The sequence below is a fragment of the Lathamus discolor genome, chromosome 7, assembly GCF_037157495.1.
Source record: "Lathamus discolor isolate bLatDis1 chromosome 7, bLatDis1.hap1, whole genome shotgun sequence".
Lineage (NCBI taxonomy): Eukaryota > Metazoa > Chordata > Aves > Psittaciformes > Psittacidae > Lathamus > Lathamus discolor.
Window position 1 is genome coordinate 22,762,089 of NC_088890.1, and position 13,641 is coordinate 22,775,729.

General features: G+C 45.4%; 1 protein-coding gene across 5 annotated transcripts in view; it reads right to left on the minus strand.

Annotated features, from left to right (window-relative positions):
* Positions 1–1,227: 1,227 nt before the first annotated feature.
* The window catches only part of WNK2 (WNK lysine deficient protein kinase 2), a 123,107-nt gene continuing 110,693 nt past the window's right edge, over positions 1,228–13,641 (minus strand). For all 5 annotated transcript variants that reach the window (XM_065687209.1, XM_065687205.1, XM_065687206.1 and 2 more), the window contains one exon: positions 1,228–2,407. In XM_065687209.1, the coding sequence (XP_065543281.1) occupies positions 2,300–2,407 (108 nt within the window). In that variant the 3' untranslated portion in view covers positions 1,228–2,299. The remainder of the gene's footprint in view (positions 2,408–13,641) is intronic.

Below are 13,641 nucleotides of genomic sequence, written 5' to 3' on the forward strand. Positions count from 1 at the left end.
TGGAGAGGGGCTTGGGACAAGGGCCTGTAGGGACAGGCCAAGGGGAATGGCTTCAACCCTTCCAACCCAAACTATTCTATGATTCTTCAATGAGGCAATGAGATGGCTTAGCTGTGTTTGTCTGCTACTTGCTGGCTGACTGAACAGCAGTGATAAGAATGAGGACCTAAAGCAACTCTCTTCATTGCACCCATGAATATCATAGAACCATGGAATCCCAGACTGGTTTGAGTTGAAGGGCCCTTAAAGCTCCTCCAGCCCCAACCCCTGCCATGGGCAGGGACCCCTTCCACTGGAGCAGCTTGCTCCAAGCCCCTGTGTCCAACCTGGCCTTGAGCACTGCCAGGGATGGGGCAGCCACAGCTTCTCTGGGCACCCTCTGCCAGCGCCTCAGCACCGTCACAGTAAAGAACTTCTTCCTTATATCTATCCTGAACTTCCCCTGCTTAAGTTTGCACCCATTCCCCCTTTTCCTGTTGCTACAGTCCCTGATGGAGAGGAATCAATGTGCATGTCAAAAAACAGAGGCTGAAAACAATTCACTCCCAACAGCCCAAGGGGTAAACTCAAGGGGCTAACAATGCAAAGGCCAGTGGCTGTGCTGTCTGCCAGAGGCTGTCACTTAGAGGTCCTCTCCCCAGTCCCCATCACACGTGCCTCAGTGGCTGCTGAGCTTAATGCAGGAATAAACTGGAAGAAGCATGTCCAGCCTCTGTGGGCAAAATCACCTTGATGGAAGCATGGACTAAGCATCGCACTTCAGAATGAAGTTAAAGTTCAAGTTTTTGTATTCCTCCTTTTTCATGCTTACCTGCTATGTTAAACCTTGTGATGGTCACACTCACCCGCTTGGACTTTTGGTTATCACCAGAAGCAAATCTTTCTGATTAAACTCTAAACCTAAGTGTTAGCTTGGCAGCAGATCAAGAAGAGAACGACAGTTACTGTTCTGCAAGGAAGAGAGAGCTGCAAAGCGCAGCTCTTCCTCCACAGAGGATCCCATTCAGAGGTTCATCCTGGAGGAGCTGAAGGGCCCTGGGCACATCTTAGGGCTTTCATTTCCAACAGCAGTGCGAGTTAGTCAATACCTGGGCTACACCCTAAAATAGAACAGCCTCTTCCAGCAGAGATTACCTAAAGCAGTATGCCTAAATCCACCTGTGCTCTCAGCACCCTTGCAGATGGGCATGAGAAGCCAAAGGGGAAAGGAAATAGGTAACAACAGCATCAAAATAAGATTTATTATTTAGAAGCAAGATTTGGAAGAGACAGACATGGCAGATAACAACAGAACAAAATGCCAGGCTCCAGCTGCGAGAAAGGATGGTACTGAAAGGCTTATGGGCAAATAGAAATCCCTATTTCTCTGGTATCAAAAACAGGAGTGAAAAGGCCAGAACACTGTGGTCTGGAACTGTCTAAGGGGGAAGCAGCTGAGGTGCTTGGGTGCACAGCATAGCAGCAGAGGGTCAGAAGAGTTCAGCGCCCACATATAACTGCAGGAGCAGCACCCCTCCCATTCATAAGGAACAGTGCTAAACCCCATCTTTCTAAAGAAAAAGTTGAGTAGTCCTTTATAATAAATGATTTCTTGTGAGATTATTGCTACAAACTACTCAGTACGTCACCTGAACCCCGGAGAGAGCTGAAACCCATTGTCAGGGAATTAAGAAAAAGAAATCTCCCACTACATCATTTTAGCTTGTTGAAGGCACTTTAAAGTCTTTTAAAAATTGCTCCAATTGCCAACTCCTCCGTAGAAGGATTTTAGTCTTACATTTAAAATTAGAAGTGACTTCAGAACTGTATTTAACTCTGGCAAGAAAACGCGGCCAGTCTGTCAGAAAAAGAAAGAGGTAAAAAGGGAAGTGACAAGCACAAACTTACTCTCTGGTGAAGCATCTGTAGGGTTTTTTACTTGATTTAAGTGGATTTAAAATAGAGTATTATCTTTACAAAAGAACTGTAAGAAATCTAAATGGAATTGGAACTTATCTTCTTTGTACTAGAACCTGAATACATGTGTCTGGCTTATCTTACAATTAACTGTGTGAAAGAAAAAAGGAGTGCCTCCTCCTCCTCCCTCATCTCCAGCCACTGCTCACAGGAACCTGGCTCACAACAGAAGGGAACAATTTGGAACAAAATCCTTTTCCCCCAAAATAATTCTCCTTTATTTTTTCTTTGCATAACATTTTTTGTATTTCCAACTATAAATAAAAAAGAAAACGATTAGAAAGAAGTTACAAAATTTCATTGAATGGACCAGAAGGGCACAGAATTTCTCACACATGATAAATCACTTCCCTTCTTCCTCTTCCTCCTCCTTAGCCGCGGCAGGGCCTTGTGCTTGGCGCCGTAGCTGAGGGGGCCACGTGTCAGTCGCTGGCGATCTCATTTTCAGAATCTAAAAAACAAAATATCCACATATGGGTTTCACACACAGGAAAACCCAAGCAAAACCCAGAAGTGCTGTTTGAGATTGTGGACCCGGAGCAGGCAGAAGATGCTTCTGCCAGGGCATGCCAGCTGCGCTTTGGGTACTTCAGGGAAACAGAAAACAGAATCCTCTTGTTAACGCATCACCTGTGCTGTACTGAAAGCTTAGAAGCATAAAGATGTTCATGTTGGTGGCAGAACTTAAGCACCTTGTGGAATCCCTCAGACCAGAGTCCTGATTTCCACAGGGAAGAGCTAGTGTCCTGGGAGGCAGAAAGGCAAAGCTACCACAGACGCTCAGTGCTCCCCTCAGATGATGAGACTGTCACTGAAGAGAGGAAAGGGACTAGGTGCTGTGTTTGCTGCAGGAGGCTGCTGAAAGGATGGTGGCACTGATGGGGCTGGTTGTGGGCACCGCATCCCTGTTCCTGCAGGCTCAGCAGCACGGCCCAACCTCACCTCCCTTGTTCGACGGGAACGGAGCCAAGCCTAGGACCAACCTCCCACCTGGGAAGCAAGGATGCCATACCCCACACACCAGCAGAACACAAGGCAGGGAGGGGATCCATCAGCCTCCACCACCCTTTGCAGCCCACAGGGTGAGGTGGCCGGACATGGGAGTGTGCAGCCATGCCAAGGACTTAAAATGACAGTACCAGAATAAAACACGAGGGTGCTGAGAGCACAGCACAAGGCTGAAGCAGCAGCCACACAGGGTGCCACCACACATCCCCTGCATCCCACGGCACGTGCCCCACTGTCTCACAGTGACATGCACCAAAGCCTTTTACTCTATGGTAAGGGAACATGCATGCTGTTATGGATCTGCGAGCCTATGTAGGGTTTATACAGAATATGTTTTGCTAGATGCTTTCAGGAAATATGCAGTGAGTCTTTCAGGACATATAGGGAAGGCGAAGGACACAGAGCGGAGGCACACTGTGCAAACAGATGCTGTCTGCCTGGCATAGCTCCTGGTGGGTCTCCCTGTTTTAGGCTTTGCTTTTATTAAATGCAGTCCCAGTTCTCTCCCTCCTGCATTTCTGCTTGTAGGAAGAATCACTTTTAAAGGCAGTAAAATCATGGCTTGATCATAATTCTTCCCCAGGCTTCTAGTCAATATCAGGTCTGCAGATCCACCTGAATCCACCATCAATTCTCAACATCTGCTCACTATGGACAACCAGCATTTGGCACAGAGGTTCATCCAGAAAAACAGGACAGAATTAACTACGTTCAGCTAATGGGAAAAGCCTTACGGCAGCAGCAGCTTACAGCCCAGGGCAGCCATAAAGCCAGAGCAAGTTTGCCAGGCCCCTGGCTCTTCATGCAAACCCTTGCAGATGCTTAGCCCACACCCCATGGACAAGCTCTTCACTTCTCATTCTGAAGTCAGGCCAAAGACTGAACAGGCAACAGCACTGAAGAGGTCAGTGAACTCAGCTGTACTCAACATTTTCTCAGTGCTGGGGAGAACTATGGGAAAAAGGCTGTGATTGCACATCTTGTAGTGCTGACTGTGAGAGAGGTATCGATGTAGTCTGTCTAGCCTAATAAACAATAAGGGAATGCTGAGGAAGCTTTACCCGATTTGCAAAAACCGAACTCACACAAGTTAATATGCTTTGAGATGTTTCATGTCACACCTGAAGAACACCTGTTTGAGAAGGGCTGGCAGCTGGTTATTTCTTCTTAACTTTCCTAGGTTTTTACAAGGTCCCAGAGCCCTGAATATCTCAGGAAAGCCATGACAGACACAAAACATCCCCACAAGAGTGGCCCAAGAGGCTCTCACCACGTCCATCCTGTCACCTGAAACTCCTCGAGAGCAATGTTGCCGTAGCTGCGCTCAGTGGTGCATTCCATAATGACAAGCAGAGTATGGAAATCCGCTCCTTTCCAGCGGAAATAAAAATTCCCACCTTTTCCTTCGGCCTGTTAATGTGCGACTACAACGTGCTAAATGTGCAGCAGGAATCCATCCAGTGGCACTACATCAATTAATCCAAGCTTCCCTTGCTCACCAGACTTTGAAAAACCAAGATTGCCACAAGAATTTCACTGTTATAACAGATCTTTTATCAGATCAGTAGGTCCTCTCCCCTGCATAGCTTCTCCAGGCTTAGCAAGCAAAATCCAAAGCTTAATGAGGCTTTGCATGTAACACTGAAGGCTTCAATTACACAGCCTCTTCATCGTGAATGTTATTTCACGGGAGAAGATTCATAGTCAAATACAGATCTGAGCATATATAGCAATAATCCTGTTAGTACACTACAACTGCTGCTGAAAAGAGAGCAGGAAGGACCACATAATTTACAGAAGTTGCTGCCTCTTGATATAAGCTTGACTTTCAGATGAATCAATTGAAAGTAATCTATTTACCAACACAGCTGACATCAGCACCCCAGAACATCCAAATCCCTCTGAGCAACACATTCTTTCATAAGGCAGAATTTGTAACCTGACAGCTTCTAAAATGCACTTCATTATATCGCACTTCTGGAGCTTATCTGCATTAATAAAAGAATCAGCAGGGTCAGAGCTGGAACATCACCTTCCTGTTGCATCTGCAAGAACAGGTCCACAAACCTGAAAAAGCAAGTATCGCCCCAAAAGTCATCAATGTATGTAAGTCGGAACAGGATTCCAATCTGATCAACAGTTGATTTCAGCAGTATAGAGACAGGAAAATAATTGTATTTACCAGTTTCTTTCAGAAGAAACACCACAAGGATCAGCACAGCAGACAGCTTGCCAAAATAATCCACAGAAGCTCAGCCTGCCGAAGTGCCAGCCAACCACAGTCCAGCACCACACGTCAAAGAAATGCTCCTCAAGGATTCAATCAATAATAAATGACCACAGCAAGAAATTCCATACTATTCTGTTCTATAAATTCAACCCCATCATGAGATATTCATCCACCTGTGACAATGAAGAGCACGTGAGCTCCCTGCTCATACGCTTTGCAGAGACCTTGCCCACACTGAGCAATCACACACCTCTCCAGCACTGCCACCTTGCTGCACCAGCATCGCCAGAAACCAGGGACTGAGAAAGGCAGACGAGGAACCAGAGAGTGCAAGGGAACTTGAATAATGTTTTATACCTTATAGCCATGAACCATTTCATTTGTGACTTCTGTCTCCAAACCAACACTTCAACAGCAATTATTGAAGACTAAGGTCATAGGAGCTAACATCCTAGACATCAATCTTACTCAGAAAAACTTGAACCCTTTCTTAACCAGAGGCAGGGGACACAACAGGGAAAGCAATGCTGAGGTCACATCTTTTCACAAGGAAGACTTCTGGTTACAACTCTCCAAAGGCAACTCCCAAAGATCATAGGAAAATGGATGTTTTTCCTACTCGAACATGGACTAACTGAACCATACTGACCCACCAAGCGCTACAGCCACAGGGCCTGTTTGGAAAACCTCTGAATGTTCTCAGAACTGAAAATTGTGCACTGGGACCATAAAAAAAAAAGAAAAAAGATAAATGCTTGAAGGGAAAGAGCAGCTGCTGACAAAACCGAGTTCAGCCAATGACTGATGCAAAGTATTAGTGACCGCCTTCCACAGATACCTAATGGCAGAACCTGCAGCCTGATTAAGAAGCTCATTTCAGAAATCCTGCCATTTAGTGTGAGCACATCCTACTCCCAGACATGAGTATCTCTGTAGGAGCAAAGAGAAGCCACATTTGGCCCATTCAATCTTGTCTTTGATACCAGCCAATGTAAAATATTGCAGAGAAAAGTAATCATTAAGTAATATATCCTCCATTAAGTTGTGGAATGAAGACGAGAGTTACACATGCAAATAAACTGCAAGGGTCAACTTTACGTCATTCTTTTGAATGAAATCTGTGTCAGCGAGATTGAATCAGCACTTGCAGAAGAGTCTTAAACCACCTAAATATCTCTCCCTGCCAGCACCAGCTCCCAGCTTTGCATCCCTGCAGCAGACAAGCAGCACCAGCAGCTCTTCTGTGTGCCCAGCCCCGCTCCAAGCAAGCCAGGGATACGATAGGAAAACAGGATGTGAGTGCACATTAGGTACTCCATCTATAGCAGTCAGAAAGCCAAATTAACGGCATATGGGCAAATTTAATTTGGCATTTCCTACTGGGTGCATGACTTGGCAGTTTAAAACATTCTTCCAATGTTTGCATTAAGTTTCTTCAACATCTAAAAGACTGAAAACTGGAGGGAGATCTATGAGCTTCCTCCTCAAAACCTCGTATTTAAGGCTGAGGATCTGTACTGACTTCACACATCCCTGTGCAAAGCAGCATTGGGAACTTCAGGAGATAGCAGAGCTATGGGACATGGCTCCAGGCCTGTGAGGCGAGGAATTCTACCCAGCAGGCTTGACCCCTGGGTTGCTTCATATCAAAGCAATATTCAGAGTCAGGAATAAAATTAGTTCAGTTCTGGGCTCTGCAGGAGAATGTCTTTCTGGGTACAGGCCCCCCACCACCTCTGATGGTGCATCACAGACCCTTCAGGTCCCTCTCGCTCCTTTCCTCACTTTCTGCTCAAGAAGTTGTCCCATTTATCTCATGTAATTTGCTTAATTGCTGCTGAGGGTCAAAGCACCCTTTAACATGATTGGCACAGAATCACAGAATGGCTAGGGTTGGAAAGGACCTTAAGATCATCTAGTTCCAACCCCCCTGCTGTGGGCAGGGACTCCTCACACTAGGAGGAGTTGCCCAAGCCTCTGTACAACCTGGCCTTGATCAAGGACAAGACAGCCTAGCTTGAAATTAAAAGTCAGAACTGCAGCCAAGGCAACAATCAATTAAACCAATGAGAACTGAAATGCAGACACCAACCTCTGAGCCAGTGTTTGTCCCCAGTGCCAGCTGGAGATGCAGCAGCTAGGAACATACCCAATAGAAAAGTGGAAGCTGCACTGAAGCCTTGCTCAAGCAGGGTGCCCAATGCAAGCAAAGCAAGAGGGGCTTGCATTGTGCACACTGAATATCTTGTCTTCTCTTCCCTTCCCTGGATTTCAGTGATGCCAGCATCAAGTTAAAAGGGCTTCTCTAGCATGTTTCAGTGTAGGAGACACACGTCTCCTCTTCCACGTGCTTCTTCCACCACCTACCAAAGTCTAGCATCCTCATGCGTACCACCAGCAACACTGAAGGTACTGTCTGCTCAAAAGAATCCATTTAATGTTCCAGACTGGTTCCAGCATAACATCAGAAATACAGCAGGGGGGTGGGGGCATTTCATCAACGTAACCTGCGAGGAGGCACTATGCAAGTTCTGGAGCACTGTTTCACTTCTACAGCTGCCAAGAGGTGGGATGTGTCACCTACGGGCAGGACCTGAGAAACACCGAAAGCACCACATCTGCTCCTTCTACACAAGTCAAGGGCTGAAAGTCCGGAAAACAAATGTAGAGTTACTGGAGCAGCTGGGAATCGACACAGTTCTATGGTTTAGAAAAACACTGGGTTTTTCACACAATTTTCAAGCACAAAATGTTTATTTTTCTTCTTTTTAATCTATACAATTTCTCAGGGTCTTTAGTGCCACTGACTTTGTCAGTATACAAGGGATGGACTATACAACAGGCAATAGCGACATAAATTGTAAGATTCAGTGCAAGCTGAAGGAAAACTGGTGTGAGAACATATTTTCCATGTTTGCTCATGAAGCATACAGACATGAATCTAAAAAACCCAAACAAATTAAAGATACATGTTACAGAGAACAGAAATCTCTTACTACAGTAAGTATTTTGCCCAGGCAGAAGACTCTGCATAATTGTCTATAAAATTCAATTCTAACTGAATTGATGGAATAAGATATTCAAAGGGTACAAATAAAATAATTTAGACAGATATAATGCTCAAAGTACAATAGAACTATACAATTCACAGCTTGGCAGCACAAGACAGCTCTGCCCTTCTGCAGACAGTATAAAATGGCATCGCAGTAGAGATAGAGAGCAACGTGCCTTCAGATGTGACCACGTGGTTGGAACCTGTGCCTGCAATGCTCTCCCTTAGCGATCCCAGGGAAAAGAGACTTACCATCAGCAAATGAGTGTTAGTGGTTGTCTTGTGCCTTTAGACCGAGAGGTGCAGGTGGAGACTCTATGCACAGTAAAACGGGTAAAAAGCAACTTTCAAACAGGAGAGAGGTGTCCATGGCACCTAGAGCGCAAACTTGAGTCGAACGAAAAAAGAAATAAAAAATAAGAAAAAAAAAAAGAATTCAAACACAGGGTGGTGAGACTCCAGAACCGAAGCGTCACATAGGAAAAAGCACAGCTTCACATTCTCATTCTGGTTTAGCATGAACACTGCTAGCATGTCAGTGGCAAACCACCGTTCTTCACCTCAGAGACCAGAACACACACCGGTGCTGTACTTACAAGGCTCTTACAATAACCTGGAGGTACGTTCTCCTACCATCACAATTTCAGTTAGATTTCTTCAGTTATGAAACATGCATGAATTTGTAATTTAAGTAAATTGTAAAAGCCCAGCAGGGGATAGAAAATGTAATCCAATTTGCTGCTGATCCGGAACAAAACAGTATATGCCTGCCTGGTAGAGAAATAAGTTGCTGTCTACAACAACTTTACCAAAGGCTGTGGAAGAGAATGAATTGCACTGCCCAAAGCTATCACCTGCCCTTATATACAACTTACTTGGATCACTCTGTAAATGCTTCTATTTTAAAATGCGCATTTCACTATTCTGTTTACGAACACAATTTTTATCAGCACACCAAACAAATCTCACCTCACGATGATTATTTTAAAGCTTCAGAAATGAAAACTCATCCCATGAGTTAAAATAAAAGCACTTACTGCAGAATGAAACTGATAGAGAACGTCAACTGTAAATCTTCAATATCTTTGCAACTAAAAAGAACTCAAACTCACAGGTGGATTGTAAATAAAACAACACCTTTCACATAATTGTACATCTCTTTCCAGCTGGAACTGAAAAGCAGAAATTCAAGGCACTGTACTCCTGCAGGGGTTAGTACAATTTTCTAGTCATCAATTCAAGTACATCGACTTTAAGGATCGCAAGTGTAAAACATCAGAACACAACAGAATAAAGTGTCGTCAGCAATGAAACAGAAGCAAATATTGCCACCACAGACAACGGATCTTTTGTGAAACCATTTCACAGTGATTGCTGGATGCAGCGTATGGCTGAGTATGCTCGCGGGCCTGGACCCCCTGCCTTGTCCGACACAAATGGCATCATCTACGCATCAGACACTCCACGGGACATTCCCGTTACCGAGGGTGGGCAGATGCGGGCCGGGCGGCTCGGCAGCACGCGGCTGCGGCGGCACCGGGAACATCCGCAGGCAGGGTCTGCTGAGGGGCGAGAACCGTGCGATGCCCGCGCCGCCAACACGCCACTGTGCTCCGTAAACGGGCCTCGGGAAAACTCCTCCGTACTGACAGAGAGGCATCACGTAAGGGGTCACTCTGACAGAGAGGGCAGGCCCTGGTATAGGCACTGGCAGGGACGGTGACACTCCAGGAGCTAACGCAGCGGGCATGGGACAAGCCACTGGAACAACGTATTTTTTCCCCAATCCCGTTCTTACTGAATTAACCTACAAAAAGAAAAATACAGAAAGCATCGCTATAGAGCTCCTCCTCCCTCCCTGCGCCGGCAGCGCTGCCCGGCCAGGACATGCATGGCTGTGCCAAGACACACGTGGCCATGCAGGGACCATGGTGGTGCTGCTCCCCCAGTGCCATGGCTGAGGCCGCTGCCATCACCACAGCTCTGCGTCCGGGCTGGTGGCTGGGGAGAGCACAGGGATGGCACCATGTGCTCAGAGCTTGGGGGGCACTCTCTTTTGTGGTTTTTAGTCCTTTTTGGGGTTTAGTTCTGTTGGTGGGAGGGATTGGGGGGTTTTGTGGGTTTGCTGTGTTTGGGTTTTAGGTTTTTTTCTTGGTTTCTTAAGACAAAAATTTTGAAATCAGAAATATTTGTGCTTGTCCAGCCTGGAAAAGAGAAGGCTTAGGGGAGAAATTGTAACAGCCTTCCAGTAGCTGAAGGGAGCCTACAGGAAACCTGGAGAGGGGCTCTGGCCAAGGGCCTGTAGGGACAGGCCAAGGGGAATGGCTTTAACCTGCCCGAGGGGAGACTGAGCTGAGCTCTTAGGCAGAAGCTCTTCCCTGTGAGGGTGCTGAGGCGCTGGCACAGGGTGCCCAGAGAAGCTGTGGCTGCCCCATCCCTGGCAGTGCTCAAGGCCAGGTTGGACACAGGGGCTTGGAGCAAGCTGCTCCAGTGGAAGGGGTCCCTGCCCGTGGCAGGGGTTGTTGCTGGAGGAGCTTTAAGGTCCCTTCCAACACAAACCAGGCTGGGATTCTGTGATTATTTAAACCTGGGAATCTCCAGTTAATTTGATATTTCACATTAAATTGATAAAATTGACATGAAGGTGAAATTTCAGCAGAAAAAAAAAAAAAAGACTATATATGTAAAGCTGTATGGAATGCTTACTCTCTGCTTTTGATTTTCGTACCTCTTCTCAACTAAAAATAAAAATGGCAATGTCACTCTGGGATTTACTGCTTTGGGGCACTAACCTGTGCTGGAAAGCAGATTTACAAAACTACAGGAACATCTGATATCCTTCTTCACTTCACTGTCTCCATTTCTAATCTGAAACCTGAACCTGATGGTGAGCATCAAACTAACAGAAACGTTGCTTTGGTATAATAAATTTAACATTATTAATGTATAAAAATCCCCCCAAAATTAAAACAGCAGAAACCAAAGAACAACAAGGACATATTCTTAAGAACTGAAGACTTCTTTAAGCTGTTATTAGACCCTTGTCTTAACATCCTTAAAATGATGGTTTCCATCAAACTGGACAACTGAGTGGATGACAATGGATGCCCATAGATGTACCTAATCAAAATATGTAATTTCTTATATAAGCAGTAGATTATACAGTAGCATTGAAACTGTAAGGTGTCATTTTAGTAAGTGCTCCTATTCAAATATTCTAACCGGGTGCTTATTTTCAGTTCCTTTAACATACTGAGAAAAATGCCTCTACCCAATTAATTCTTTTTGACCTTTTTGCAGCTAAACTACTTCACAAAGCAGCTGTATTTAAGGCTATATTTCTACAACTGGAAAGAAAATTGCATCACATTCCAAACCCAAGCATTATACCTACTTATTAAAACCTGCTAATGTCTTGACAAATGCATGTCAATCATTTAAGGTTGCTTCCTCTACCTTCTAAGAGGCAACAAGACATCTAACTCTTGAGTCTTCCCCTGGATAGAAGCCTCTTGGTCAAAGCCATTTTTCAACCATCATCTCTTAACCAGCTATGACAACTCAACACTAACAGGAGGCTGAAACAACACATTTCTAGCTGCATGTAGATGCCAACTGAAACATCAAAATCAACATGCACCAGAAGAGTGCTTTCAAAACAGCAACAGGAGCTGCAGATTCCCAGCTCTAGGAAAGCCAAGAGACTGCAAGACACTTTGTTAATAAAATTCAAAGGGAAGCAGGTAGACGTTCATGCCAGTGACTGAGGTCAAAGTCATAGCCATAAACAGAACTAGCTCAGCATTGCAACCCAACAGTTGGTATTTTAATGGAAGTACACCAAAAGGAAGGCCCTGAGCTTCATGGCGCAGCTGGGTGCCTTGTCAATGGTAAGGGGGTATTCCACCCCTGTGAGCACAGGCCCTACAGCTGCTGGGGGGGCTGAAGGCCACAAGTAAAGCTGTGAACCCTAAGTTCTCCCATCACTCATGAGCTGGCCAATTCTGTGCGGAAAGGACACATGATCTGTAGATCCCTCCTTAGCCAAGTGACCTCTCCTCTTAGCTACTGCCTTGTTTGTTCAAAGCTGCCCAGGGCAGTGATAGAGTCAGCATCGCTGAAGGTACCTAAAAGAAATGTAGATGTGGCACCTGGGGACGTGGTTTATTGCTGGCCTTGGTGCTGCTGTGATAACGGTTGGAATCCAGGACCTTAAAGGTCTTTTCCAACCTAAATGACTCCATGATTCTATAACTGGTTCCAGTTCTGGCACAAACTGTCAATGCCAAAATATGCATCACCTACAGCACACTGTATCTTAGCAGTGATGAGGCCACAGCTTCCAGTGCGACTTCTGGACTTTGGTATTCCCACAGCTTGAAGGTAGGGATGGAAATTGTTTCTTTTACACTGAAGTTTTGAACTGAAAACAAGTGGTACAGTATCAGACTCCCGTATCCTGCTAAAGCAACCAACATTTAGAGATCACAGAACACCAGAAGAGCTTTATAGCCACAGCCTACAGTCAAACAGGACAAGCATATTTAAAATACTCCAATCCTCCTGCAGGAGCATAAGGTAGAAGTAGTCTTTTTCCTTCTTAAATCAACTTTAGATGATGCAACACTAGTAATGAGGAATGAGATTTATTAAATGACTTGGCCAATTATGGGTGATATCATTTAATTTTTAATATTCCCATATTAATTTACTTCTATTTGTTCTGCTGCCTGTATAGAACCTGGCAGTCAGCTGCCCTGGCCTTAAGCAGGCTGGTAAGGTAGACACAGTCTCAAACATAATGAATTTAACAACAGCGCTGCAATGTCATTCCCATGTAAGAAAGTCTGCTGGAGCTATTTCATAGGGGTTTTCTTTTTTTTTTTTTTTGGAAGAGAGACTGGTTTGACATCTTAAAATGTATCCTATATCATATGGGAAGGAAGTGAAATTCTCCTCCTCCTCTTTCCCTCTGCATCTCAAGAAAAGAAGGCTATGGGAATCTTATCACTCCCTACAAGTGCCTGACAGGAGGATGGAGCCAGGAGGGGCTGGGCCCTGCTCCCAAGGAACAAGGGATGGGACAAGAGGAACCGGCCTCAAGCTGCACCAGGGCAGGTTCAGATGGAGCTGAGGAACAATTCCTGCCCCAGAGGGTGCTCAGGCATTGGAACAGGCTGCCCAGGGCAGGGCTGCAGGCACCGGCCCTGCAAGCGTTCACACAGCGTGGAGACGAGGCCTCAGTGCCATGGGTCAGTGGTGGCCTTGGCAGTGCTGGGGAATGGTTGGACTTGATCATCTTAAAGATCTTTTCCAACCTGGTTGATTCCCTGATTCAAATTGCCTCCTCTGCAAAAACAACATACTCACTGAACAAATACCTATGGTGACACTT